This window comes from Asterias rubens, chromosome 10 (assembly GCF_902459465.1).
Source record: "Asterias rubens chromosome 10, eAstRub1.3, whole genome shotgun sequence".
NCBI classification, from domain to species: domain Eukaryota; kingdom Metazoa; phylum Echinodermata; class Asteroidea; order Forcipulatida; family Asteriidae; genus Asterias; species Asterias rubens.
The window spans coordinates 1,876,414-1,903,256 of NC_047071.1; the positions used below are offsets into that span (position 1 = coordinate 1,876,414).

Genomic DNA, 26,843 nt, shown 5'->3' on the forward strand with positions numbered 1-26,843 from the left:
TTTCAAAAATGGGCTGAAATTTGATAAAATCCTAAGGGGTAAACCTTGCATTTTTGTCAAAAATGGGCTAAAATTTGATAAAATCACAAGGGGTAAAGCCTTGCATTTTGGTCGAAAATAAGCTGAAATTTGATAAAACCACAAGGGGTAAACCTTGCATTTTTTTCAAAAATGGGCTGAAATTTGATAAAATTACAGGGGGTAAGCCTTGTATTTTTGTCAAAAATGGGCTGAAATCTGATAAAATCACAAGGGGTAAGCCTTGCATTTTTGTCAAAAATGGGCTAAAATTTGATAAAATCACAAGGGGTAAAGCCTTGCATTTTGGTCGAAAATAAGCTGAAATTTGATAAAATCACAAGGGGTAAACCTTGCATTTTTTTTCAAAAATGGGCTGAAATTTGATAAAATCCTAAGGGGTAAACCTTGCATTTTTGTCAAAAATGGGCTAAAATTTGATAAAATCACAAGGGGTAAATCCTTGCATTTTGGTCGAAAATAAGCTGAAATTTGATAGAATCAAAATGGGTAAACCTTGCATTTTTGTCAAAAATGGGCTGAAATTCGATAAAATCACAAGGGGTAAGCCTTGCATTTTGGTCGAAAATCAGCTGAAATTTGATAAAATCACAAGGGGTAAACCTTGCATTTTTGTCAAAAATGGGCTAAAATTTGATAAAATCACAAGGGGTAAACCTTGCATTTTTGTCAAAAATGGGCTAAAATTTGATAAAATCACAAGGGGTAAGCCTTGCATTTTGGTCAAAAATGGGCTGAAATTTGATAAAATCACAAGGGGTAAGCCTTGCATTTTGGTCAAAAATGGGCTGAAATTTGATAAAATCACAAGGGGTAAGCCTTGCATTTTGGTCGAAAATAAGCTGAAATTTGATAAAATCACAAGGGGTAAACCTTGCATTTTTGTCAAAAATGGGCTAAAATTTGATAAAATCACAAGGGGTAAACCTTGCATTTTTGTCAAAAATGGGCTAAAATTTGATAAAATCACAAGGGGTAAGCCTTGCATTTTTGTCAAAAATGGGCTGAAATTTGATAAAATCACAAGGGGTAAGCCTTGCATTTTGGTCGAAAATAAGCTGAAATTTGATAAAATCACAAGGGGTAAACCTTGCATTTTTGTCAAAAATGGGCTTAAATTTGATAAAATTACAAGGGGTAAACCTTGCATTTTTGTCAAAAATGGGCTAAAATTTGATAAAATCACAAGGGGTAAGCCTTGCATTTTGGTCGAAAATAAGCTGAAATTTGATAAAATTACAAGGGGTAAACCTTGCATTTTTGTCAAAAATGGGCTTAAATTTGATAAAATTACAAGGGGTACATGTAAACCTTGCATTTTGGTCGAAAATAGGCTTAAATTTGATAAAATCCTAAGGGGTAAACCTTGCATTTTTGTCAAAAATGGGCTAAAATTTGATAAAATCACAAGGGGGTAAGCCTTGCATTTTTGTCAAAAATGGGCTGAAATTTGATAAAATCACAAGGGGTAAGCCTTGCATTTTTGTCGAAAATAAGCTGAAATTTGATAAAATCACAAGGGGTTAGCCTTGCATTTATGTCAAAAATGGGCTGAAATTTAATAAAATCACAAGGGGTAAGCCTTGCATTTTTGTCAAAAATGGGCTGAAATTTGATGCCTTGCATTTTTGTCAAAAACAGGCTGAAATTTGATAAAATCACAAGGGGTAATTTGTCAAAAATGGGCTAAAATTTGATAAAATCACAAGGGGTAAGCCTTGCATTTTTGTCAAAAATAGGCTGAAATTTGATGCCTTGCATTTTTGTCAAAAATAGGCTGAAATTTGATAAAATCACAAGGGGTAAGCCTTGCAATTTTGTCAAAAATAGGCAAAAATTTGATAAAATCACAAGGGGTAAACCTTGCATTTTTGACAAAAATGGGCTGAAATTTCATAAAATTACACGGGATAAGTCTTGCATTTTTGTCAAAAATAGGCTGAAATTTGATAAAATCACAAGGGGTAAGCCTTGCAATTCTGTCAAAAAAGGGCTAAAATTTGATAAAATCTCAAGGGGTAAACCTTGCATTTTTGTCGAAAATGGGCTGCAATTTGATAATTTTTGTCAGAAGTTATGAATAGTTAATACATAAAGTAAAGTGAAATGAAAAAATAAGATGTGATGTTTCTGAGAATTTATTTTGTTATATAAATTTATTTCAACTCTTCAAACAAGTTACAATATTCATGTCATAATATTGTTAAAACTTTAGTCACCAAAGCTCCCATCATCTGGGCTTTGATCCTTTCACATATTTTTCTCATCCACATGAACTTTACTCTTTGAACCAATCCAAGGCACATTCTTTTTGTCTTTAAAGGCACTGGACATGTTTGGGTATTGAAGACCAGTGTTCTCACTTGGTGTATCCCAACATATTTTGCATAAAATAACAAACCTGGGAAAAGTTTGGCTCATTTGGTCATCGAAACTGCAAGAAAATACTGAAAGAAAAAACAACCCTTGCTGCACAACAAATGTGTGTGCTTTCAAATGCACACCATTCTTTTTTATACAAAAAAATACAATATGTACACACATAAAGAAAAATTATTCAAGTGATGGATGCTCTAATAACAATGAGAAAATGACCATCAAAAATATGATACTTGGTCCTTGGTGAAAAAATAATCTGAAAATGACCAAATAGTTCTGAGCAAATGACATGACCCTCAATGAATAACAAGAGGTCACACTCTACATGTAAGCTGCCCATCCATAGTACATGAGGCTGAGGTTAGTCTCTGATGTAGCCTCCTGGATCAGATAGTGTACATGACCCTCAATAGATAGAGGGAGCCCTCTGGTCTTGTTCTTATTCTTTAAGATGCCTTGGAGTCTCTGCTCAATGTCGCGGACGTGAACCAGGGCCTACAAAAAGAAGAAAAGGAAGCAGCAAGAGATAATAAATAGCTGGTTGCTTCAATTTCGCAAAATAAATGCTTCAATGTCCAGAACTTCGCAACTTATGCCCCCATGTGTATTTGGCTTTACTTGGATTTTCAGGGTAGGTTCGATTCAAACAGCAAGGTATAAAAAAAAAACACTGGATAACTTTATCCTGTTCGTAAGTGGAATTTATGACTCGATGCAAACAACATCCACTTCACACAAACTGGCTACACTGACTAACAGAACTCGGAAGGAATCATCGGATAGCACCCTCTTTTGACTTAAAAATGTCAGGTCATGAACAAACATTTCTAACTGTGTTCGTATCACACGTTTAAACATGGCCAAGTGATATCCTCTCGGCCAATCAGAATGAATAAGAGAAGAGGTACAAAATTAACTGTCCCAGGGGGCGATTTCACAAAGCAATTAAATCCATCGTAAGACAAATTTTCAGTATTACCATAGTAATTTGTATTGTGACATCAGACTTTACTTTGTGAAGTCGGCCCCAGGTATTTATGAATTCACTTTGTACCTTTTCGTTGTTAATCTCTCCTGATTCGCTGAGGTGTGTTGTTCGGGTTCCTTTAGCTGGCTTACTCCACTCGACCAGGGGATCGTAAATGAACGTCTTCAATACACTGGAAAAAACCGAAATGGACCAACAATTAGTGGCCTTGTCAAAATTAATCCCCAGCAGGTAGTCAGATTATACACGAAGATATTTTACGCCCCAAGCTTTGATTCTGATAAGCGATACTGTAGTTACTCTTCTCGGATTGTGTATTCCTATTATCGTTTATTCTTCCTCTGTGGATGTATTCACTGACTGGCGATATCTCAAAAACGCAACCACCTTTTGAAATTTTCACATATACATTTTATTGTAAACATCTACATTTATGTAGGATCAAAACAATTGAACAGTTGAAGAAAAAAAAAGTATACTCTGCCTTAAAGCAGCTCTTCGAAATTGGGCTATGATTTGAAATGTTCAAGTATTTTTTAATTATTTTTTTAAATTATTTTTTAAATTTTATTTATTTATTATTTATTTATTTTTTTATTATTTTTTTTTAGGGGGGAGGGGAGGAGGAGGGGGACTGACTGACTGTACCTCATAAGGGGTTCTCTTTGGTCCCTCATGACCTTCATGGTGACCTCACAGGCTCGTCTGAAGATCCCTTCTTTCCCCATGGGTCCCATGGCACACTCCATGTTGCGCGTCAGACGGAACGGAACTCGCTCAGGGCACTCAAAAGTCTGACCCTGGAGGAACGGAGGAAGAAGGAAAAAGATGTCAGAGGTGGGATTCGTTGTCTTGGTGTAACAAGGTTCCAATTTCATATGCCTGCTAGCATAAAAACTTACTAAGCATACAAAACCCTGCTTAACAGAAACCTTTTGTTTTACATTGTTGCCTGTCGTGCCCCACTAATATTTTTGCTAAGCAAAGAAATACAGTGACAGTTTTTGTTTTCTTGGCAATAGACACTGTATTCAGCTGAAACATTTACAGGTGACTTTTATTCAATCTTTCTTTATAAGTTTGCATATAAATCTCACAATAACCGACCATGGCATGTGCACCATCAGAGTGACACGTTACAACCTTGCTCTCATAGGTGTAACATTCCTTGCTCCATCATAACCCCTGGAATTTACTCTTTTTGAATTTGCAATTGACAGGCTCTGGCAAAACACAAAACTTTGACGGCTTAGTTCCACACCAACCCTTCCATTGTGTTGATGGTTAAAAAAAAAACACTGCTAAGCCTAAGTATTCTGCTTAGCGGATTGCTGAGTTCTTACCTTGTTGAAGAGACAGTTGAAGTCCACATGAACGCAGTCACCTGTGGTTGAATCGTACAAGATGTTCTCACCATGTCTGTCACCCAGACCCAAGATATAGCCAACCATGGACATAACTGCTGATGTCCTTGCATACGCCAGTCTACTCAGGTACCTGAAAATTCAATTATTACATAATAGTTAAATTACTCCTTAACCATCGTGCTTTGAGGGCCCGAACTCGTAGAGCTGCTTAAGCACAAAAAGCAACTAAGCTTAACAAAATAACACTTACCAGGATACCAGCCACTCTACCATACCACAAGAACAATTTGGAACTGGTATTCTGCATTTCTGTACCTTTACATAAACATTTTGGATTTTTTTTTTTTTGCGACTTACCAAGATGTAGGATCAGGGAATGTTTTCAGAAACCACTCGCCGAACACCGGCGGAAATTTGGGCAGCAATTTGGTCCTGAAGCTGTGCAACTTTTGTCTTAAAAATAAAAGGAAACAAAAAGGCAGTTTATACTTTCCACAAAAAAACAACAGAGGATATGGGGGGCCTGTTTAATATATTTAAGTAATTTTTGGTTGACAAAAGACAAATTTGCAGGGATGTTCCTGCCACAATTGCTCTACCCGTGATCTACCCTGGCAAATTGGCAAACCCTGGGAGTTAGCCAAACATGCCCTGCGTATAATTGAAAAGTGCAACTGGAACCTGGTGGAATACGGACCTACCTAGGCTGGGACAATGTGAAAGTGTGCCGGGACCTCACAGTGTGAAATGGCTGAAGACTTGATACTTAAAATTGCACTTACTCAACAGGAGCGCCTTTTGGTGGGATGAGGTTCTTCATGTCCCTTGCAGATACAAACAATCCCTTCTCTCTGTGTAGAGGAACAAATAGCACATAATATAGCCAATTTAAAAAACAATTTGTATCGACAATCAACAGTTTGCTATAGGAGAACTATCAGGTTTTCATTGAACTTTATATCACGCGCACACATAGGCCCTTCTTGAAACGACGGCTTTGGCTTTGGCTTCGGCTTCAGGCTCCTTTCTCTCGTCTGAAGCCCTAGCTCTGAGCGCGTACGAAAAAGCATGCGCAGTTGTCAAACCAGCTGCAGAGCTAAGCTAGACTGAGCCGAATCTGGAGCCAATGCCGTGATTTTCGAAAAAAGGGCCACAGATACCTGTCATTTGTGGTTGCTTGTCATACTTTCTATTTGTGACTTACTTGTATATCTTATGTAGGATGTACCTCAAGCCAGCTGTGTTAAGAATCCACTCGATTAAACCACACTCTTCATTCAGTGGGATTACGGCCTGGAAAAAAGAGAAATCAATTGAACTTATGCATTGGTTGTAATATGGTTAAAGACACTGGACACAGTTGGTAATATTGTCAAAGACCAGTCTCCTCACTTGGTGTAACTCAACATCTCAACATATGCATCAAATAACAAACCTGTGAAAATTTGAGTTCATCGGTCATCGGAGTTGCGAGATAATAAAGAAAGAAAAAAACACCCTTGTCACACAAATTCTAAATCTGAGGTCTCGAAATTAAACTCCTTCTCAAAACTACGTTACTTCAGAGAGAGCCGTTTCTCACACTGTTTTATACTACCAACCTCTCTCCATTACTCGTTACCAAGTAAAGTTCTATAGGATTTGAGGCATTGCATGGTGAGGTATCAATGTATATTTGGCAATTATGGTGTTACCGCACAGCAAATATACAAGTAAAGTTTTATGCTAAAAATTATTTTGAGTAATTTCCAATAGTGTCCACTGCCTTTAAGAATAGGGTTGTGCATCTACTTTCTTCTTCATCTTCTCTCCATTGGGTGCCTGGCTAAAGTTCAGTGATTAAGTTCGCTTTTCTGAGAGTCCTTGGTCCTAAATGAAATGAATTACATGTACATGTACCAGTGACGAATCCTTCATTCCATGAGGCTTCTTAAAAAAAACCCTTTAGATTTAAAAAAAGAACAAAAAATTAACAACGAGTCTTTGGGTTTTTTGAGAATGTGGTGAGATTCTTCTTACGTATGTCCTGATGTGGAGCTGTCTGCGTCTGGACTCGGCGTCCTTCCTCAGACATTTATTGACAATTCCGTTGAATTCCATCAGGCGATTGTCTTGTCTCAGATCGTCCTGTTCAGAAGAATACAAAATAAAGATAAAAATACCTTTGGAACCGACACAACCCATTTAAAAACAATTCTTTTTTAATGTTTTTTATTTGATATGAAAGTTCACCCCCAAACAAATTAAAAGCCACTATTGGCAAGGGGCTACAAGAAGAAAAACAACTCAATGCAATGAGCCATGATTTAATGTTACCATTGCTCCTTTAACCGTTGGATGCAAATTTAAGAAGGTTTTCCTACCTTTGGTTTGCACATCATGACATAGACCGTGCCGTCAGAACCTTGGATGCCGATCTTTTTAGGTCGCTGAAGAGACGGCAAAACCTCCACCTGTGGACATAAAAAATAAGGTGTGCCTTAAAGGGAAGGTGTGCGTTTGGTAATCAAACAACTTTTGGTAAGAAGCCTACAGCAGCTTTCGATTAATATTAATCATTTTGAGAAACATTCACTTCAAAGTAGTGTGGTTATAAAGAGACGATAGCTATCAGTTTTATTTAAATTTGAATCTGAGAAGTGTTACTGCCAGTACGATACACCAGAGTGCCTGACAGGTCAAAGGTTAACTGGCCTGACATAAAAACTACTGGCCTCCGGACTGCGTTGCAGCCTGAAATTTGAGCCCTGGCCGGTTCTTATAAGCTGTGGAGGTTCTGCAAACAACCGCTGCGAAACGAATTCCTAAGACGTGGAGGAAATAAGAGTTAAATTTACCACATCGTCGAAGCTGCTAATGAAGATCTGTGCCATGGGGAACGGGTCATGGTCACGATGGGCACCCTGACTGCTAGGTAGGGTCACTGTCATCGCTGATTGAAGAGGGACAATGATGTCACTGAAATGACTGAAAGGGACAACAATCACAATGACTTCATTGTGTCTATTTGGGAGCATCTCTGACGATTGTTTGAAGTTGGAGAAATAATGTTGTTGTTTTTATAAGTATAAAGTGACATCCTTACAAAAGATTGAATTTTGACACTGTCATTGCTGACTGAAGAGGGACAATGACGTCACAAAAATGACTGAAAGGGACAACAATGGCATCTGTTAAAATGTGTCTTTGGAATATGTCTACTAGGGTGAATTTCTGTCATTGATTTCTGCAGTTTTTAAATATTTTTATATGCAAGTCGCCAGACACACAAGGCCTGAAGGCCACTTCAAGGTGTGGGCTACAATTATTTAGGGCTAAAACAGGGTTACCCCTTTTACAGTCCATACAGATGTAGGCTTGGAGAAATGATGTCATTGCTTTTACTAGGACATTGTGACATTATCACAAAAGGTTGAATTTTGTCACTGTCATCGCTGACTAAAGAGGGACAATGATGTCACTGAAATGACTAAAATGGGACAACATACTTCTGTACAAGAGACAAATTGTGTGTTCAAGTGTGGGGGGGGGATCTCTGCCCCAATATTGGCATGGAAAAACCAAAGATGCCCAATTGATTTAATATTGTCCACCTGGTCTGGTACCTATGCTACCCAAACAAGACAAGAATCCAGACTCTTTACCTGTCGTCTACCAGTCTCTTGAGTGTTCTAAAGTCATTATTGATGCTGAGTGTTGTGCATCCATGATCAACCTGCTTATTGCACAGCTCCAATAGTCGGTCCGTCAATCTTGTAGCATCCTATGTAGATAACATATAAAATAACAATGTGTAAAATACTATTGTTTGTAATAGATGTTCAATTTGCATGAAAGGGTTACTTTAAAATCTTAGATAAAAAAAAACCCAATCAAATAGATGGTTTTTGGTATAAATTTACCTACCTGAATGAATTTGTTTAAATTCTTTTGGAGGAACTTGGCCCGGGTGAAGATCTCGTGACAGCGTTTGGTTCTTACTGTATATGAGGACTGGTGAAGGGAAAAAGACAATGTACTTGTTACTCGGTGAACTCTTCAACACAACATGTATAACCTTAAAGATCCACACAATGGAGAAAGGAGCCATATAGAATATATCCATAAGTTACATGATTTAAAGCCATTGGACCCTTTCGGTAAACAGTATTGTCCAAGGCCCACACTTCGTGTATCACAACTTCTATATCAAATCGGAGTCGGGAGAAAATAACGGGAAAACCCACCCTTGTATCCGCACGCTTCGCCGTGTCATGACATGTGTTTAAAATAAATCCGTAATTCTCGTTATCGAGAATTGACATTGTTCTACTGTTTTCTCAAAAAGTAAAGCATTTCATGGAATAATATTTCAAGAGAAGTCTTTCACCACTACCTTCTGTAAACCCTGTAAATTATTTGTAAATCTGTGAACTTTTTTCTTTTTTTTCTGTACCGAAAGGGTCCAATGGCTTTAAAGGGTTTTGGTACCCTTTGTATTTCAATTTTTCGATGACATGAATCCCTACTCACAGTGAATGAACATGTACACGTATGTAACTTAATATACATGTAGAAGCTTCAATCTCATTAGTCTTCAAGTTTTTTAAGAGAAAAAGAGGAGGAAAAAAAAACCAGACAATTTTTTCAGGAAAGTCGTATAAATCGGCTGTACATGTACAAGCAAAATTATTTGTCAACTCATTGAGACAAAATGTTTTGTGTGTGAAATTGTTGTACTCATTTCTCACAAACAGTAGCAGCTCAGCAAGTGCAATTTTAAGGGGGAGCTTTCTATCATCATTATCTTTCAACCGTGTGAGTTTAAAGTAAATCAGTGGACATTTGTGTTTTGTGTCCTACAAAAAGTACCCAAACCCCTTAAAAAGGAATGCTACAGTATGGTCTCAGTTGGATATTAAACGATTCAGGTACTTTTTCAAAATGCCCACAGATTTACATTAAACTTAAAGGGTTTGAAGATAATGATAGTGGAAAGCTTCCCTTCAAATATTACTAACTAAGGTTGTGTAGTTTTTGAGAAATAAGTAAAAGAAGTAACAATATAATTTTGGACTCATGAGACCAAAATTATTTTAGCATGTAAAATTCCCTTAACCAGTTATGATATTGTACCAAAACCATAGCATAACTGGTTAATACGTTTTTACATGCTAAAACTGAGACAAAAATTATTACTTTTACTCATTTCTCAAAAATTACAGCACCTCAGTAAGTAAAATTTCAATGAAAGCTTTCTACTATCATAATCTTCAAGCTGTGTAAGTTTAATTTAAATCTGTGAACATTGTGTTTTTTGTTAGGAAAAAGTACATATACCCTTGAAACCAATGCAAAAGTGGCTAGAATAATTTGAACAAACCTTTGACACGGCCATGGACATCCACACAGCTTGCTGAGGAAAGACTACCAGAACGTGGGCGATTATCTCCTGCAAAATACAAACAAGGCAAAGTAAAGGGTGCAATCAAATTACCATTCTTCCTCCCTTAGTACTTGGTGCAACACACAGTACAATTCATGATGCTCATTGTTACAATCAACACACAGTACAATTCATGATGCTCATTGTTACAATCAACACACAGTACAATTCATGATGCTCATTGTTACAATCAACACACAGTACAATTCATGATGCTCATTGTTACAATCAACACACAGTACAATTCATGATGCTCATTGTTACAATCAACACACAGTACAATTCATGATGCTCATTGTTACAATCAACACACAGTACAATTCATGATGCTCATTGTTACAATCAGCACACAGTACAATTCATGATGCTCATTGTTACAATCAACACACAGTACAATTCATGATGCTCATTGTTACAATCAACACACAGTACAATTCATGATGCTCATTGTTACAATCAACACACAGTACAATTCATGATGCTCATTGTTACAATCAACACACAGTACAATTCATGATGCTCATTGTTACAATCAACACACAGTACAATTCATGATGCTCATTGTTACAATCAACACACAGTACAATTCATGATGCTCATTGTTACAATCAACACACAGTACAATTCATGATGCTCATTGTTACAATCACCGTGAGGCTGTTCCTTTGTTCTGCACACTTAAAGGCAGGGGACACTATTGGTAATTACTCAAAATAATTATTAGCATAAGACCTTACTTGGAAACGAGTAATGGGGAGAGGTTGATAGTGTCAAACATTGTGAGAAACGGCTCCCTCTGAAGTGACGTAGTTTTCTTGACTAAGCAAGAAATGACTGCAGTCAAAGTCGTGACAATGGTAACCTGCGATGTTCCAGATGGTAATTTAATTTTACTAAGCAAAAGTTTGTTGTGTGCTAAGCAGGTTGGTGTGCTTATGGGCTTTACAGAGTTGGGGCCCAGATCTCATTTCATAGCTCAGCACAACAAAATTATGCTTACACGATAAAGGTTACCAACTAAACAACCATGTCACGTGTACAATTTTAATTGGCATTCTGCTCATTTCTGCTTAGCAGAAAATTGTTAAGCAATGATTTCCTAACCCATCTTTACCTGCAGCTGTACAAAGACTTCCTGGTGTGCATGGCAGATTCTTGAGATGAGCTGAGAGAAGGCTGTGAGGAATTGGTAGGGTGCAAGCTTAGCTGTCAGCTCAGCAAGGATCTGAGTAGAGGGGTCAAAGTACAAAGGTCAGAGTACATCGTCAGGTAAGAGTTACCAAAGCCTGACCAAAGTAAACCCAAGTCTGTAATTGAAAATTTTTACCAAGATTATCAACAGATTATTTCAGATGATGTTTCGTGCTTTTCATGGTTTTTGTTTTGTTTTTGGTATCGTCTTAGATGTGTCAAGACATTTTGACATTATGCAGAGTAGACTGATGAATGGAAAAAAGGATGAAAAAAAAAGCTCAACTCAACAAACAATTTCTTTCAACTGACCTCATTCAAGCGGCCCAGAACTATCTTACTAGCCGCTGTCTTCTCTGACCTCTTTCCTTTTTCTAGTTCCGAGACAAGAGCGCCGTAATCCAACCACAGCGTGAGAAGTCGCGGCATGGACTGGTAGATGTACTGGTTGCCGTACATCAGTGATTTGCCAAAGTTCTTGACCACCATGAAGATGAACTCCCTGATTGGTCAAAATAAAAAAAAAGGAATGTCTGATAATGTCAAATCCCTTTTACAATAATAATAATTATCTTCAACGACACGCTTATCCTTCAATCAGATTTGCAGAATGGAATGGTGATATACACCTACATGTATATTGCACGGCCCATAATCTAAGCATTTTATGTAGCATTCTTACGCAGAGTGTGTTGCTGTATGGTGCCGAGGGCTGGATCCCCACTAACCAAGAGACTGGATGGAGTCTAAACAGGGCTGTTACGTACAGCGTTAAACATTTATGACAAGACCACAAAACAAATTATCAGATCAACAGAAATATCCCACTGGTATCACAGACCTTACTCCAAAGGTGACTGAGATTCAGTAGGTACTGCTGGAGAAGCAAACAAGAGACGGCTCAACTAACTTTACTCTGGGAGCCTCAAAATGGCAAAAGATCAAGAGGGAGCCCTGCAACAACATTTGTGGGACTAATAACAATAACCAGTCTTTATACAGTGCTTTATACGCCTGAAGGGTCGCTGGCCATTTAATTCATTCCTTAAACCATCTCAGCTCCCTGGGGAGTATACAGCTAGTGACAGGCCTGACGTGCCAGGGTCCTGCTGGCTAGTCACTTAAAACGTAAGGGGCAAACCTCAGGACTTTAAATCACCTCCCTCTAGCTTTATCTACCCACCCAGATTTCTCCGGTCTGTCCGACAGCGACAGCATGAGTCTATCGTAGTACTTGGCTAGATAGAAGTGTCCGTCTTCCCATTCAGGATTGACCTCCAAGACGTCCTTGTATTGTTTCATCACCGAATTGCTCTCAAACTTTGCCGTCTCCTCCATGAAGCGTCCAACTAGAAGAAGTGCCTGGATGAGTTGGGAATAATAAATTATGGATGAAATTCCAGACTTCCAATTTTGTTTTTTTTAACGAAGAGTTTAACTATGTCCAGCTCGAGTGTACAAAACGCCATGGACCCCGTCACAGTGTGCAACAATTGTATAATGGATTCTCTTTTTTGAGATTGCCTGGATTTGGTTGCCTCGTGTGACTTGACCCTAAGATGGCTGCCTTTGAAAGGCTTAAGGGTTGCCTACCTTTGCATGGGAGAGTTTCTCCGCCTGCACATCTTGGGACGAGTCCCTCCTCGATCGAGCCCCCACCGAGAAATGATCGGCCACGCCCTTCTGGAGGGTGATCAGCGCCTGGTGCCCCTCACCCTGGTAACCAATGTGAAGGAATGATATAAAGAGTAACAATAAAAGATTCATATTGCACGATTTCCACAAAAATGATCAACTGTGTCAGGAAGTTTGTTTCTCAATTTGATGCTGGTCTTTTAAAACTATTGCTGGTCAAGTATTCGCAGAGTGATATACAAGCCCGGTGGTTTTGTGGATTTACCATCCCTCACCACCCCTCCCCAAAAAAAAAATCAAGTCCAGGGCCCAGTTTCATGAAGCTGTCCAGCAGAAAATACTGCTAGGCAAGTTTCTTTGCTAAGCAAAAAATGAGTGGGGCACCCTTTGAAACAATGTAAACTCGATAGAATTTGGTTGATAACCAGTTTCTATTAAGCAAGATTTTCTGCTGCAAGCATTTCTCCTGTTTGCTTACCTTACTCCAAAGCCACTTGGCCTTTTCAATGCAGAGTTCTGGTAAGTTGAAGAAAGAAGCGTTCAAGATGGAGCTGTACGCTGTTTGAAGATGACCCGCCCTATAATGTACAATTAAATAGTATAAAGTACATGTACATGTAATAAAACACAAGGGAGACTGACTGGGTCAATTTATGATTAATTTGGGGATGAGCAAAGAAAAATTCTGATCCCTCTGCTGCCGCTTCTCAGTTTGTATTGTAAAACTGGGTGTGATTTCTGGTTATACATCAGTCATAGGTTGAATAGGATGCAGGCAGTGGTATCATCCACTAGGATCATGGTGGGTAGAGCAGAATGCAATACATTCCCAACTTGTTTACAAAGCAATTATGGCTAAGTGCCTTGCTCAAAGGCGCAAGTGTCATGACCGGGATTCGAACCCACACTCTGCTGCTGGCAACACCAGAGCTAGGGTCTGGTGAACTAGACCGCTCAGCCACGACCTGCCACAAAAATGAAAGGTTTGTTTTCTGAAAAGATGAAACACGACTTACTTCCTGGCCACCTTGGCGCTCTTCAGCCAGCACAGACCCACATCTTTGTTCTGATTACCCTCTTCAGGTCTACGAAAAAAATAAAATAATGATTGATCAATATTTCAAAAGTACAATCAACAAAGTATAACAACATGTCGGTAGATGCCCATTGCGTTAAGGACATGCAGCAAAGGACAATTTTTGATAATTGTCAAAGACCAGTATTCTCACTTCGTGAAAGGCTTCAGGCCTGAAGTCTTAATATTTGAATGAGAAACTACCTCTTTCTCAAAAAAACCTACATTACTTCAGAGGGAGCCATTTCTCACAACGTTTTATACTATCAACAGCTCTGCATTGCTCGTTATCAAGTAAGTTTTTAAGCTAACAATTATTTTGAGTAATAACAAATAGTGTCCATTGCCTTTAAACATGACTCACCCTTCAGACAGCCTGAGTATAATCCTCTGTAGGCACAGGATAGGTTGTTGGGCACGGAAGGAGGACTGTGTCATGTCTAGTCTGGCTTCCCAGTTGGTCAAGAGCTCGGAGCGACTCGTCTGATCATCTGGATTGGCCGAGGATCTCAACCCGCCGAGGCAGCGCACGCCTCGTTCCAGATCACGGAGCATGTGCAGTCTGTGGTAATCATGGAAATAGTTAGTACATTAACAAATCTGAAATTGTCCGATATCAATTGTTTTCCCGCCAAAATTGTTTTCCTGTGAAATTGCGTTCTGTGTTTATCATTGAGAGAGTGGTGCATTAACAAACCTCATTTTTTGTCCCGGACAAATTGTTTTCCTGCCGTAAAGCTTGGTTCATACTTCACACGAATTGCAAAAGCGAACCAAACTTCCCTGCATCACAATGAGAAAGCGGCGCGTACTTGAAGGCTTGTGTCACGTAATTTGCTTCGCATTCGCTTTCTTTTTCTAGAAACAGAACCTCAAAGACCTTGCATTCCAGAGGTTTACAGGGTCTGTACATCACCAAATGTTGACCCACAAGTGGACTATTTTCTTTCTCCTTTTGGTGACTGCTAAATTTCTTTCCAACAAATTATATCCCGCCTTCATGCATCACCAAGCTAATCCGCCGCCCACTACTTAAGCAGCATGCAGCATCAGAGTCCAGCATTCTCCAGAAGACGATCAGAGCATACTGATCGAAACGTCGACTTAACCAACGGTTCTTTTCAGAACCACCCCAACTCATTTAGAGATAGTCATTACATGGTGTTACCGCAAACCCTTCTATATCTTATTTCCACCATGCAAAGTTTCAAATCCTACTTCCAACAAATTGAAATGCTCAAGGACATTTTGAGAAAATCCTGATACCAGAACAAATGTACCTTGTGATGTATTCGTAGCCTCGTTGATACGATCCGCTCTCCATACTAGCGGCAGACAGAGGACCCATCAGAGCACTCCGCACATTCCTCAACTGCCTCTCAAATTGTTCCTCGTTCTAAACAGGAGTCCACAAAGAAGAGAAGTTCAAAATAAACTGCATACTCTAGCTGAAACTAAAGGAAAACATTGCCTTGGATCGGACGAGTTGGTCTATAAAAAGCGTTTGCAACTGTTTTTTTTATAAAATGGATATGGTTGAAAAGATTTTTTTAAAGTACGTAGAAAACAATGATCCACACAAGTTTGCCTCGAAATTGCGTGGTTTTCCTTTTACTGTGCAAACTAACACGGTCAGCCATTTATGAGAGTAAAATATTTGACTCCCATAAATGGCCGACTGTGTTAGTCGACGAGGTAAAAGGAAAACAGTGCAATTTCGAGGCATGTTTGTGTGGATCATTGTATTCTACTTTTAAAACATCTTTCTACCCATGCATTTTATAAAAAACGGTTACAAACGCTTTTCAAAGACCAACTCGACCGATCCAAGGCAACATGTTCCTTTAACAAGCACAATTCTTCACCAACACTACATGTAGGTTTTATGAGTGAGCAGTCTGTAGCGGGGCAAGATCGATCACCCCTGGGAAGGAAGTTGAGTCCCTACCTTCTATTCAAGACGATCAGAGCATGCTGATCGAAACGTTGAGTTGTCAACCATCGTTTCTTTTCAGAACCAACACTATCTCAAGAGAGACTTACATATGGTGCTACCGCTAACCCCAAATTATACTCCGAACATGCAAAGCTTCAAACTCTACTTACCTTTTGCTTAGCAGCCAGGAGTATCTTCCCTAAGCCGATATTCCAGTCTTTGGTGTTGCTGGTCTCTGTCTTCAAGTGGGTCTCTAGAGTATCCCACTTAGCGAGTTTCCAGCAGGCCTCTACACGGTAAGCATTTAACTTCCCGGTCCAGTCATGCCTGCATTAAGATACAAAGGTAACAATCAGTTTTGGGAATCGACCAGATCCCCAATTTCATGAAGCCTGTCAGTACAAAAACTGGCTAAGCACAGAAAAATAATGCTTAGCAGAAAGTGGTTATGGTAGGCATTCAGCTTCCCGGTCCAGTCATGACTGCATGAAGACACAACGGTAACATAACTTTTGATATCGACAAGGGCCCAACTTCATAAAGCCTGTCAGCACAAAAACTTGCTAAGCACAGAAAAATATTGCTCAGCAGAAAGTGGTTACCAGACAAAAGTCCATATAGAACACATTGTTGTGAATGGTGCTGCACCCATTTCTTTGCTTAGAATAGAAATTTCCCAAGCAGTATTGTCTGCTAAACAGCTTTATGGAACTGGGCCCTGGGCAAAAAAATCATAGAGCTGCTTAAGCATAAAGAACTGTTGAGCAAAAATAAGCAGGAAACCAGTTATGGATGGAATAATTTTCAGCATGTAACATAATGGCCTAAATATGGTCGTAGCTGTTGCGCTAGCTATAGCTTCTTCAGTGAGACTTCACTTCAGAGGGAAACATTTCACAGAAAAAAGTGGTCTAGTACGAGCTTGTATCGTCCTGTATAATACCTGGAATTACTTTTATCTCTAATATTAAAAGAACACTTCCTAAATCAAAAACTGTGTTCCCAACCCAGCTACCCTGAAACGACTTACCGTTCTGCAAGAACACCGTTGACGTGAACGAGGGCGGTATTGAGTTGACCCAGTCCCATTAATGAGCGTAGCAGACCAGCGTGATGTAGGGGCTCGTCTGCTTCTAGCTGAATGGCTCGCTCATAACAAGCGGACGCATCCCGCAAATTACCTACAAAAAGAACATGTTACCAAAATACATCAACATAAAGGAATATATGGAAAACAGTCTCAAATGGATTCCACAATTTTTTATTTACTAGTATTCTTTTTGAAGAGGCCAGACCTTGTACAAGCTTAGGCTTCTTGTCTGTGACCTCCCCATACTATTATTAAGTTCCGATAAGTAGTTTTCCCTTAAAACAAATCTGAAAACCTGAAACCACATTTATATATGTCATCATGTTGTCCGAAGAAATACATCACAAACTATGATGTATTATATTTTGTTTTGGAGAAAGATATCTTGATGCATGGGGAAGCCTTTTGCAAGGAAAGTAGTTTATCAAGAACCTCACCTATGCTCTCGTGATTCAGTATCTGTTCATGAAGTGACGGTTCCTCCTGCCTGATGGCTGAGACTCCCCTCACACCGTCTGGTTCATCCAACACAACGTACAGCTTCTGTAAATAAACAAGTTCATGGCAAAGACAAAGTAAGTTTTGGTCTTTAAAGACACTGGACACAATTGGTAATTGTCAAAGACTAGTCTTCACAGTTGGTGTATCTCAACATATGCATAAAATAACAAACCTGTGTAAATTTGAGCTCAATCGGTCCTCGAAGTTACGAGAAATTAGTGAAAGGAAAAAAACACCCTTGATGCTTGATTTCAAGACCTCAAATTCTAAATTTGAGGTCTCGAAATCAAATTCGTTGAAAATTACTTATTTCTTAAAAACTACGTCACTTCAGAGGGAGCCGTTTCTCACAATGTTTGATACCATAAACCTCTCCCCATTACTCTTAATCAAGAAAGGTTTTATGATAATTATTATTTTGAGTAATTACCAATAGTGTCCACTGCCTTTAAAGGTGGTAGGTAATCACTATCAGAGTTAATGGATTATTCTTTTTGAGTGGACATATTCACTCTAGATTTTTGGCAACATCTGAAAAAAAAAATACCACCTTTTCAAAGGAAATTTTCCAATATTAATTTGATTGTATACATGTACATCAACATTTCAATAGGATGGGTGCACATTGCCTCTAAATGTTTTCATAAAGCATTACATTTTTAAAGTGATTTTGCGGTCTGAGCGTTTTTAGCACATCACACTCTAGTGCCTTAGTCATGGGTTCCTAACATGGCTTTGTAATCGTTTGTTTTTTACCTGTAAGAATCCAAGCTGTTGTTGTAGATTGTGTTTATTCTTATTGATGAAGGCTTCACAGTGCATGAGGGACCTGGCGTAGGCTTTACACTGGAACGACGCCCTGGCCAGGACGTCTTGGGGTATCTGCTCCAGGAACCGATGCACCTGGAAGTCTGTATCGTCACCGGGGTGAAGATCTGAAAACAAAACATCAACAACAACAATTATTAAAGGGAAGGTACACGTTTGGTAATTACTCAAAACAAATATTAACTTGAAAACTGACTTGGTAACAAGCATTGGAGAGCTGTTGGTGGTATAAAACATTGTGAGAAACGAGGAAGAGGTAATTTCTTACTAAAAAATTAAAAGACTTCTAGCTAGAAGTCTTTTATTCCTATCGAAAGCAAACAAATTCGTCCAACAAGGGTGTTTTATTCCTTCATCATTTTCTTGCAACTCCGATGACCAGTTGAGCCCAAATTTTCACAGGTTTTTTTTTAAGCTTATGATGGTATACACCAAGTGAGAACACAGGTCTTTGACAATTACCATTGTGGAAATCTCTTTAGTCTAGGAGGTTCACCGAGCTCAGCCCAGCTTATCCACGGCCCAATTTCATAGAGCTGCCACAGCAAAAAATGAATATTAAAAAAATACTGCTTACAAAATCCCTGCTTAGCAATAAAGAGCAGGATACCAGTCACAAATTGTACTTGTGACCTGGTGTTTTGACTGGTAACCTTACTCTAGTTAGCATTATTTTGTTTTGCTAAGCTTATTTTCTGTACTTAAGCAGCTCTATGAAATTGGGCCCAGTTCCTGTTTCTGCCTTTGCACAGCCGGCCGGCACAGCCGTACCAGTTAATTGCCTATGAGGCAGTACTTAAGCAGCATCCAGCAACAGATTCAAGCATTCTCCTGAAGATGATCAGACTGACGATTATACTGATCCCACGCGGGTTGGATTCGAACCAACGACCTTTGCATTGCTAGAGCAGATGTCTAACCAGTAGACCACCAAGCTAGTCTGGTAGTTTCTGCTAAACAGTTTCTTATAAAATTTGGCCATGGTCCATTCACCATAATTCTGTTAGCCAAAACAAGAATTTTTTTTGACGACTAAAACAGACCAAGTCAATGTGCAGATTTGGTTTGGCCGATGAAGCAGGAGATTCTTTCCCCCATATGGCAAACTGTGTATAAACTTCTTCTGACAGCGCCCTCTCTTGAGTCCTCCTCCTCCAGCCCATGTTAATTTCCCATTGGGGAGACAGACACTCCCGCGGACAGAATTCCCTCTGGCACCAGCACCGCAGCCTACACTTACTTCCACTTTGAGATTTCTTCTGAGTTCTCGAGGCAGACAACATCTCCACACGATGGCGTTTCCATCGGGTCAGATAATCCAGGACGGAGAAGACTGTCTGAGCGCTCATGTGACTCACATCACCTGACCTCTGGTCCTCCGTCTTCTCTGCATGTGTCAAAACGGCGAGAACTTCTTGACGAATCTAAGACGATAAAAAAATATACCAAAACATGGAAGCACAGGAAATCATTTGTCAATTCAATGTTGATGGGCTTTAAAATAAAAGAATTGGGCCTTATTTCATCATCTTTTGAACCCCCCCCCCCAAGATTTGAAGAATGTTCCTGTACCTCGTCATTATTCTCCTCTCTGCCGTCCAGCAGCGCATAAAGGAGGATAATGGGCAGAAGAAACAGTGCAGTCTGGATGTCATGCTTGATGATGACGCTGCAAGACTTGAAGATGCGAGATGCAAGAGAGGACTGGACCTACATGTACGAGAGGAAGACATCAGAGTAGAAATCGTTCAATAATTATAATAATAACTAGTTCTTATCTAGCGCATTTTACAATAACCGTATCCATGCGCTTTATATTAGTGCCCTGTTCTTTGGGCCAATTTACCCCTTGCATAACGCGAAATCCTACACGGACGCAGTTCACGTTTTTACGCACACGCAATGATCTTCCAATCACTTGTCTCCTTTGACCCCAGTGAGGGCGTTTTTTTTAGTGTGTGTGATGTCACATGCAAGAGTATTCTATAACTTATTCCTTTAATCTTCCCTTTATAATAAACCATTTTTGAATTGAATTAAAAGAAATGAGCAGCAAGTCAATTGCATAACAATATTTTTTAAAGGCAACGCTAACAATTTCAACAACGGTCATGACGGTAGTAGAATAAAGCAACAATTCTCCAAGAACAAACTCTACCTGGCAAGTAGATACACACATGGTGTTACCGCAAACCAAATATACATTGATACCTCACCATGCAATGCCTCGAATCCTATATACATTCAAAATATTAAATAATAGGGACAACAGTTCCATAACCAAAGAGCTTTCCAACTCATCAGAACATGGAAAGATTGAAATAATAGATGTTAAATTTGCATCGGGGATAAAGAATATTAATTTTGGTTTTTACCCATATACACCGATGTGTGTTAGCACTGTATACTCAGTACTTTCCCGAGTCCTGTGAAAAAAAAACCACAGGCATGTTACTCGGGTGGGATTCGAACCCACGACCCTTGCAATTCTAGAGCAGTGTCTTACCAACTAGACTACCGAGGTTGCCCGGTAGCTAGAGGCAGTTCGAATCCTATGACGGGACGGGAAGATCATCTAAACAAACAAACACACAAACAAACAAATGGAAAGATTGGTTTATTTTCAGAGCACTTTCTGTAGAATCATGGAGGGTTGGCAACTCTTGATGATACTCAAGAGGAATTCCAACTAAGGCGTTACCTTTGTAACTAGGTATCCTGTCCATGCACACACCCAATCCTTGTAGGTCTTGCCTTTCTTACTCAGGTAGATTGGTTTGGGGATGTTAGTCCATGATGGCGATGAAGCAGGGACGTACTTAGCATCTAAGAGGGGCAGAAGAATCTCCTTGATGTGGGCTGGGAAACGTCTCCACAACTGACCCCCAAATCTGAAGCAAATTTACCAATACAAAAAAACTGTTTTGTACTGTCCGGTGATAAAATGGTCAGTTCGTTTGTTAGTGTGTTTGTTTGTTTGTTTAGATGATCTTCCCGTCAAGGGAACTCGGCAAACTCCCACAAGGGGATATTTATTTTATTAATTTATTTCTTATTTACCCATCAGTGTAACACTGTTTTACAGAGGTGCCCAGCAACTACAAATACATAAAAATGTTATAAATGCCTAGCTGGCCACAGCCTATCTCTCTCATTCAAACATTGGTTTATCGTCTATGTGATTGTAAGTCCTGCAGTCTAACCACTTGACCAAAGGACCTCGGTTTGAAAGCCTGTCATGAGCAGCGGGTACTGTAAACAATTGAATGAATACAATTCAGCAATTATTGGCTGAACTTTCTAGTGCACCGGACTCAGGTTCTGGTTTCTAAAGGCCCGGTCACACAGGCCCCGATAAAGAGAACGATAACGAGAGCGATAAAAACACGCGCCCTCGATTGGTTGAATTGCTCCACGCAGAATACGCCCATGCTTATTCAATCAATCGAGGGCATGCATTTTTATCGTTCTCGTTTTCATTCTCGCTATTGGGGCCTGTGTGTGGGTTCGAATCCCAATCATGAAAGAAAGTGCCGACAGGGAGTGAGGAGTGTCTTTACTTACGACTCTTTTGGCATTTCCCTACAGCTATAGATCTGTAGTAATTCCTGTATGGCATAAGCAGAGCAATCCTGCGACCTGGTATCCGCAGCCGCTAGAAACACCCTCGCTAGCTCACTGATCAGGTCAAAAGCAAAGTTGGAATCTTCTACGCCAGTCTGCAACGAGGAAACAATGCTGAGAGGTCAAACTTGCAGGAACAGCTGGATACAAGTTTTACAAGAGATTTATGCCACTGAATCGGTGTGGGGAGAGCGCCTCAAAAACCTTCTGGCAAACAATTCATAGACCATTGTCGAACATCATTAAACAGGAACGCAAGTTTAAGAAACTTTGAGTACTCGAGTGGCTACCACTGGCGCAACTATTGAGCAATTATGCCCGGAAGAAGGATATAATAAAAAAAAACTTTTGCAATATGAAGACAAATTTTTCAAGGGAGTCTTAAAAAAAAAATACTGACGTGGAATTTGGAGAGGTCTTCCTTCTTGTTATTGGTGATGATCTCCAGTTTGCCCGGATCGACAGCTCCTAGCTCTCCAAGGCATTCCCCAAAGAGGCTCTGTGCTTTGATGTCCGAATCTCGACATCCACTCAATAACTACAAGCATAACAAAATAGACCATCACATGTTATATCAGATACATGTCTCTCTGTTCATCAGAATGCAGAAAAGAATTTATTATTTTTTGTTTTCCTACAGCCTTTTGAGAAAGGCTCTGATAAGGTTTATTTGAAGTTTTTAACCCTTTGCACAAAACCAGGCTTAAGCTAAAAAATGAATAAATAAATGATACCACTTACCACAGATATGAGTTCAGTCACCGTTAGATCCACAGTCTCGTTACCTATAGCATACTCATGGAGTGCCGACTAAAAACACACAAGCAAACAAACACACATCAAACCGGAGTCCCACATACCTTGCAGGTAAATACTGAATGTTTGAGAGTCACTGAGTGACTGATATTAGCGCTTATACAGGTAAGAAGCCACTATTATTATTAAATACAGTCAAAACTAATAGTTGTCCGCACGCAACAATGAAAAAAATGGGGTGAATTCTTGGCTTATTTACTGGTCGGTGTCTGCCAAGCACTCATCAAACTTCCTGCGTGATAAAACGTGTAATTAACTGTGTGTAAATTTCTATGGGCCAGGAACCCGCCCGATGTGTGCGATGCTCTGCCGGACATTGGCCAGGCATCGACTGATTTATTGGCGATCAGTTTGCGGGGCAAAACGTCGCAACAGGTTTTACAACCGAGTTAAAAGTAACTCAATGCCTGCCCGATTCCATAAAATGGAGTCCTGGGGGGCCTAGGCCGAGAATGTCTAGAAATCCTTCGCGAACTGTATTCACTAATTGTGACTGGGGTATAGGACTATTACATATTTTCTCAGCTCTGACCTGATTCCTATGGAGCAAGTCTCTGAGTTTCGACAAGGCATGGAGTCTGACGTCCAGACTCTCGTGGGTGACACCCTTCATGGATTGCCTGAGCTGGGTCTTAAGGTCCGGCTGACTAGACGGATCCTCACGGTGTTCCTTCAGGACCGAGTTGACCTCGATAAGCTCCGGAATGTCAGGCATGAAGTATAACTCATGGAAATGTTCGCTGTAGGAATCTCTGCAGGGAAAATATGAAGAAATACATTTGGTTTGCGGTAACACCATGTGTGTCTCTACTGGCTGGGTAGATTATAATCTTTTAAGAACTTGTCTTGCTCTATATAGTCTACTACTCTGGAAAAAATGTTTCAGAGTTCGAGAGACTTTTCTACTACCGCTGAGTAGATTTTCTGAGTTCGGAAACTTCTCAGTTCTGAAAAGAACTGTCCTGCTTTTTACCTCCTTCATGGGCGGAAGGTAGAGAATCGGCCGGGCTTCTACTAACTACTTTCCTTTGACTCAAGTTTGTCAGGCTACAGTTAAACACTGTGACCATATTTATATCGCGAATTTAAACATAGCCGCGTGATCTCTCTTTATCAATCTGAACAGATAAACTGTCCAAGGTACTTATGAATACTCAGTAAAAACTAAAGATAGCCATCAAGGTACCCGACAAAATATAGATATGATTTGAAATGTTACCTGTTTTCAACGATGAGATAGTTGTAGATTTTGGCGACCTGCTCGGGGAGTTGATGTAGCAGAGGTAGCAGCGTCACAATAACCTGGCTGATCATTGGTCCGAGAGCCGACGGCTCAACGCTGTGGAAAAATGAAGTTTGGATTGGACATTACGGGAAGGCTCCATTTAAGAAAGAGGCAAGAATAAAAATATCCTTCTCCTCTGGCAACTCACACCTGTTATCTCCATGTAATTCCTTTGCGAACAGATTATTTACGCTACCTTTGCACAAAGCAGTGCCATGCACGGCACGACAGCAGTGGAAACCCGTGGTCCTTGTAGCGTAGGCCTATCTTGAGTGTGGCCATAATCTTGAGGCGGACACCAGTGATGTGCTTGGTACCCATCAGCTTCATGATACACACAAGGCTGTCTAGTGCCTGTCAAATGAGAATAATGATAAAGGAGAATAATTATTCAATAAATGTATTTCTTGAACGCGGCTTTATTTCACAGAAATTTTAGCATTTGAGCCGATCTTCTTGAAAACAAACAAGATTTTCCACTCAACATAAATCATCTTTCCTGAACTTTACCAGTTTTTTGTCTTCCACAGCGATGTGAGAGTTTAAAAGCTGCGAGTCGAAGAACGCCAAAATACCCAGAAGCCCTGGCTGCAAGAAGTCTGCCATGTCAGCCGCCTCTGTGATGGGTTTAGGCCCTCTATAGGCAGCATCCTTAGAGGCAAGCATCGCTAGTCCGCTAAAAACCTAACAAACAAAGACAACACAAAAAATTCCAGAGGTTATACATGTAACTCATAGATCTTAAAGGCAGTGGATACTATTGGTAATTAGTCAAAATAATTATTAGCATGAAACCTTTCCTGGTGATGAGTAATGGGGAGAGGTTGATAGTATAAAACATTGTGAGAAACGGCTCCCTCTGAAGTGCCATAGTTTTTGAGAAAGAAGTAATTTTCCACAATTTTGAATTCGAGGCCTCAGATTTAGAACTTGAGGTCTCGAAATCAACCATCTAAACGCACACAACTTCGTCTGACAAGGGTGTTTTTTTTTCTTTCATTATTATCTCGCAACTTCGATGACCGATTGAGCTCAAATTTTCACAGGTTAGTTATTTTATGCATATGTTGAGATACACCAACTGTGAAGGCAAGTCTTTCACAATTACCAATAGTGTCCACTGCCATACAATGAAAAAAGAAATATTGGATTTTATAGAAGAACATGGTTTTCGTTCGTTTTCCACAATCAATAGCCTTTTTCACACTACATCGATTATCTTCGTGAAAAACAGCACGGGGAGGCCCAAGGAGTTTTTTTACCCCATGGTTACCCCGGCACACTTAACACTGTCCCCACATAGGTCCTTACTCCACTGGGTTTAAGAATACCCAAGGTTTTACCACTTGATGTACCCCTACTCAAGAGCAGGGGTGGCTATTCCCGGGGTATGCCCATTAGCCGAGGTAGATCAGGGGTAAAGTGAACAAAGTGTGAAAGGGCTGAGGGCTGGCCATTAGAGTAGTGTGAAAAAGGCTTATTTGACCCCAGTTGGACAACCATCAATTCGTACCTGGGTGTAGTTCTCACTGAGGTGTAGCAGTAGCTCGTTGTGTAGACTTTGGTAATCCATCCTCATGAGACTGCCGAGCTCTATATCCGTCTCACTCTGTAATCCAATAATAATGTAATAATAACAATAAACATTTATATAGCGCTTCATACTGACATTTCTAAGCGCATTAACCTAAGATACAAAGATATGAGTCTTTAAAGCCATTGGACCCTTTCGGTACAGAAAAAAAAAAAAAAAGTTCACAGATTCACAAATAACTTACAGGGTTTACAGAAGGTACATGTAGTGGTGAAATACTTCTCTTGAAATATTATTCCATGAAATGCTTTACTTTTTGAGAAAACAGTAAAACAATATCAAATCTCGTTAACGAGAATTATGGATTTATTTTAAACACATGTCATGACACGGCGAAACGACACGGCGAAAGGGTGGGTTTTCCCGTTATTTTCTCCCGATTCCGATGACCGATTGAGCCCAAATTTTCACAGGTTTGTTATTTGATATAGCAGTTGTGATACACAAAGTGTGGGCCTTGGAAAATACTGTTTACCGAAAGGGTCCAATGGCTTTAATAGAAATTTGAATGAGTCAGTAGAGGTAGCTTGACGTATATTCAGAGGGAGATTGTTCAACAGACCTTTATCATGGTGCGGCCATCTTGATTTTCTCCCGTTCAAATCAATGTTAGGCCGTGTCTGAATTGGCGACTTTGGCTACAGCTACGGCTAGATCAGCGCGTCTGTCAGTGTTGAAGAATAGCAGACGCGCGCACCATAGCCGTAGCTGTAGCCGAAGTCGCCAATTTCGGACACGGCCTTACCAAACTGAGCCTGGAAGAAGAATTAGTTTGGGTCCTTTTTGTGCCATGAATATTACCATCCATTGCTGTCGTTGGATACAGGGAACATGACCAAGATGGTGGCAGCTTGATAAAGGTCTATAGTGGTGGTGCAGCTGAGGTGAATAAACAGCCTCTTACCCGAAGGTAGAGCAGTGCCTTCTCCAACTCTGCCTTGTTGCAGGTCCGCACGAGATAAGAGAAGATGTAACGGAAGCATTCAACCAACATCTCACGATAATTCTGTAAAAAAAAAGAAAAAAAAGTGAAGTGATACACAAGAGAACCCTACTGGGTAAGTTTCAAC

At 39.8% G+C, this 26,843-nt stretch overlaps 1 protein-coding gene across 3 annotated transcripts in view; it reads right to left on the reverse strand.

The window, feature by feature from the left end:
- Nucleotides 1-2,498: 2,498 nt before the first annotated feature.
- LOC117295504 (serine/threonine-protein kinase ATR-like) overlaps nucleotides 2,499-26,843 on the reverse strand; it is a 41,354-nt gene continuing 17,009 nt past the window's right edge. For all 3 annotated transcript variants that reach the window (XM_033778190.1, XM_033778189.1, XM_033778188.1), the window contains exons 26-62: nucleotides 26,678-26,779; nucleotides 25,693-25,788; nucleotides 24,690-24,863; nucleotides 24,376-24,533; nucleotides 24,114-24,233; nucleotides 23,427-23,646; nucleotides 22,820-22,888; nucleotides 22,479-22,616; nucleotides 22,019-22,173; nucleotides 21,156-21,345; nucleotides 20,027-20,164; nucleotides 19,695-19,878; nucleotides 18,383-18,561; nucleotides 17,563-17,668; nucleotides 17,066-17,216; nucleotides 16,206-16,362; nucleotides 15,380-15,495; nucleotides 14,464-14,661; nucleotides 14,041-14,109; nucleotides 13,503-13,602; nucleotides 12,983-13,105; nucleotides 12,573-12,751; nucleotides 11,702-11,891; nucleotides 11,313-11,423; nucleotides 10,136-10,204; nucleotides 8,680-8,766; nucleotides 8,418-8,536; nucleotides 7,611-7,740; nucleotides 7,137-7,226; nucleotides 6,793-6,900; nucleotides 5,978-6,066; nucleotides 5,556-5,624; nucleotides 5,131-5,226; nucleotides 4,750-4,903; nucleotides 4,055-4,206; nucleotides 3,473-3,578; nucleotides 2,499-2,913 (exon numbers count right to left, since the gene is read on the reverse strand). In XM_033778190.1, coding sequence (XP_033634081.1) covers nucleotides 2,740-2,913; nucleotides 3,473-3,578; nucleotides 4,055-4,206; nucleotides 4,750-4,903; nucleotides 5,131-5,226; nucleotides 5,556-5,624; nucleotides 5,978-6,066; nucleotides 6,793-6,900; nucleotides 7,137-7,226; nucleotides 7,611-7,740; nucleotides 8,418-8,536; nucleotides 8,680-8,766; nucleotides 10,136-10,204; nucleotides 11,313-11,423; nucleotides 11,702-11,891; nucleotides 12,573-12,751; nucleotides 12,983-13,105; nucleotides 13,503-13,602; nucleotides 14,041-14,109; nucleotides 14,464-14,661; nucleotides 15,380-15,495; nucleotides 16,206-16,362; nucleotides 17,066-17,216; nucleotides 17,563-17,668; nucleotides 18,383-18,561; nucleotides 19,695-19,878; nucleotides 20,027-20,164; nucleotides 21,156-21,345; nucleotides 22,019-22,173; nucleotides 22,479-22,616; nucleotides 22,820-22,888; nucleotides 23,427-23,646; nucleotides 24,114-24,233; nucleotides 24,376-24,533; nucleotides 24,690-24,863; nucleotides 25,693-25,788; nucleotides 26,678-26,779 — 4,866 coding nt within the window. In that variant the 3' untranslated portion in view covers nucleotides 2,499-2,739. The remainder of the gene's footprint in view (nucleotides 2,914-3,472; nucleotides 3,579-4,054; nucleotides 4,207-4,749; nucleotides 4,904-5,130; nucleotides 5,227-5,555; nucleotides 5,625-5,977; nucleotides 6,067-6,792; nucleotides 6,901-7,136; nucleotides 7,227-7,610; nucleotides 7,741-8,417; nucleotides 8,537-8,679; nucleotides 8,767-10,135; nucleotides 10,205-11,312; nucleotides 11,424-11,701; nucleotides 11,892-12,572; nucleotides 12,752-12,982; nucleotides 13,106-13,502; nucleotides 13,603-14,040; nucleotides 14,110-14,463; nucleotides 14,662-15,379; nucleotides 15,496-16,205; nucleotides 16,363-17,065; nucleotides 17,217-17,562; nucleotides 17,669-18,382; nucleotides 18,562-19,694; nucleotides 19,879-20,026; nucleotides 20,165-21,155; nucleotides 21,346-22,018; nucleotides 22,174-22,478; nucleotides 22,617-22,819; nucleotides 22,889-23,426; nucleotides 23,647-24,113; nucleotides 24,234-24,375; nucleotides 24,534-24,689; nucleotides 24,864-25,692; nucleotides 25,789-26,677; nucleotides 26,780-26,843) is intronic.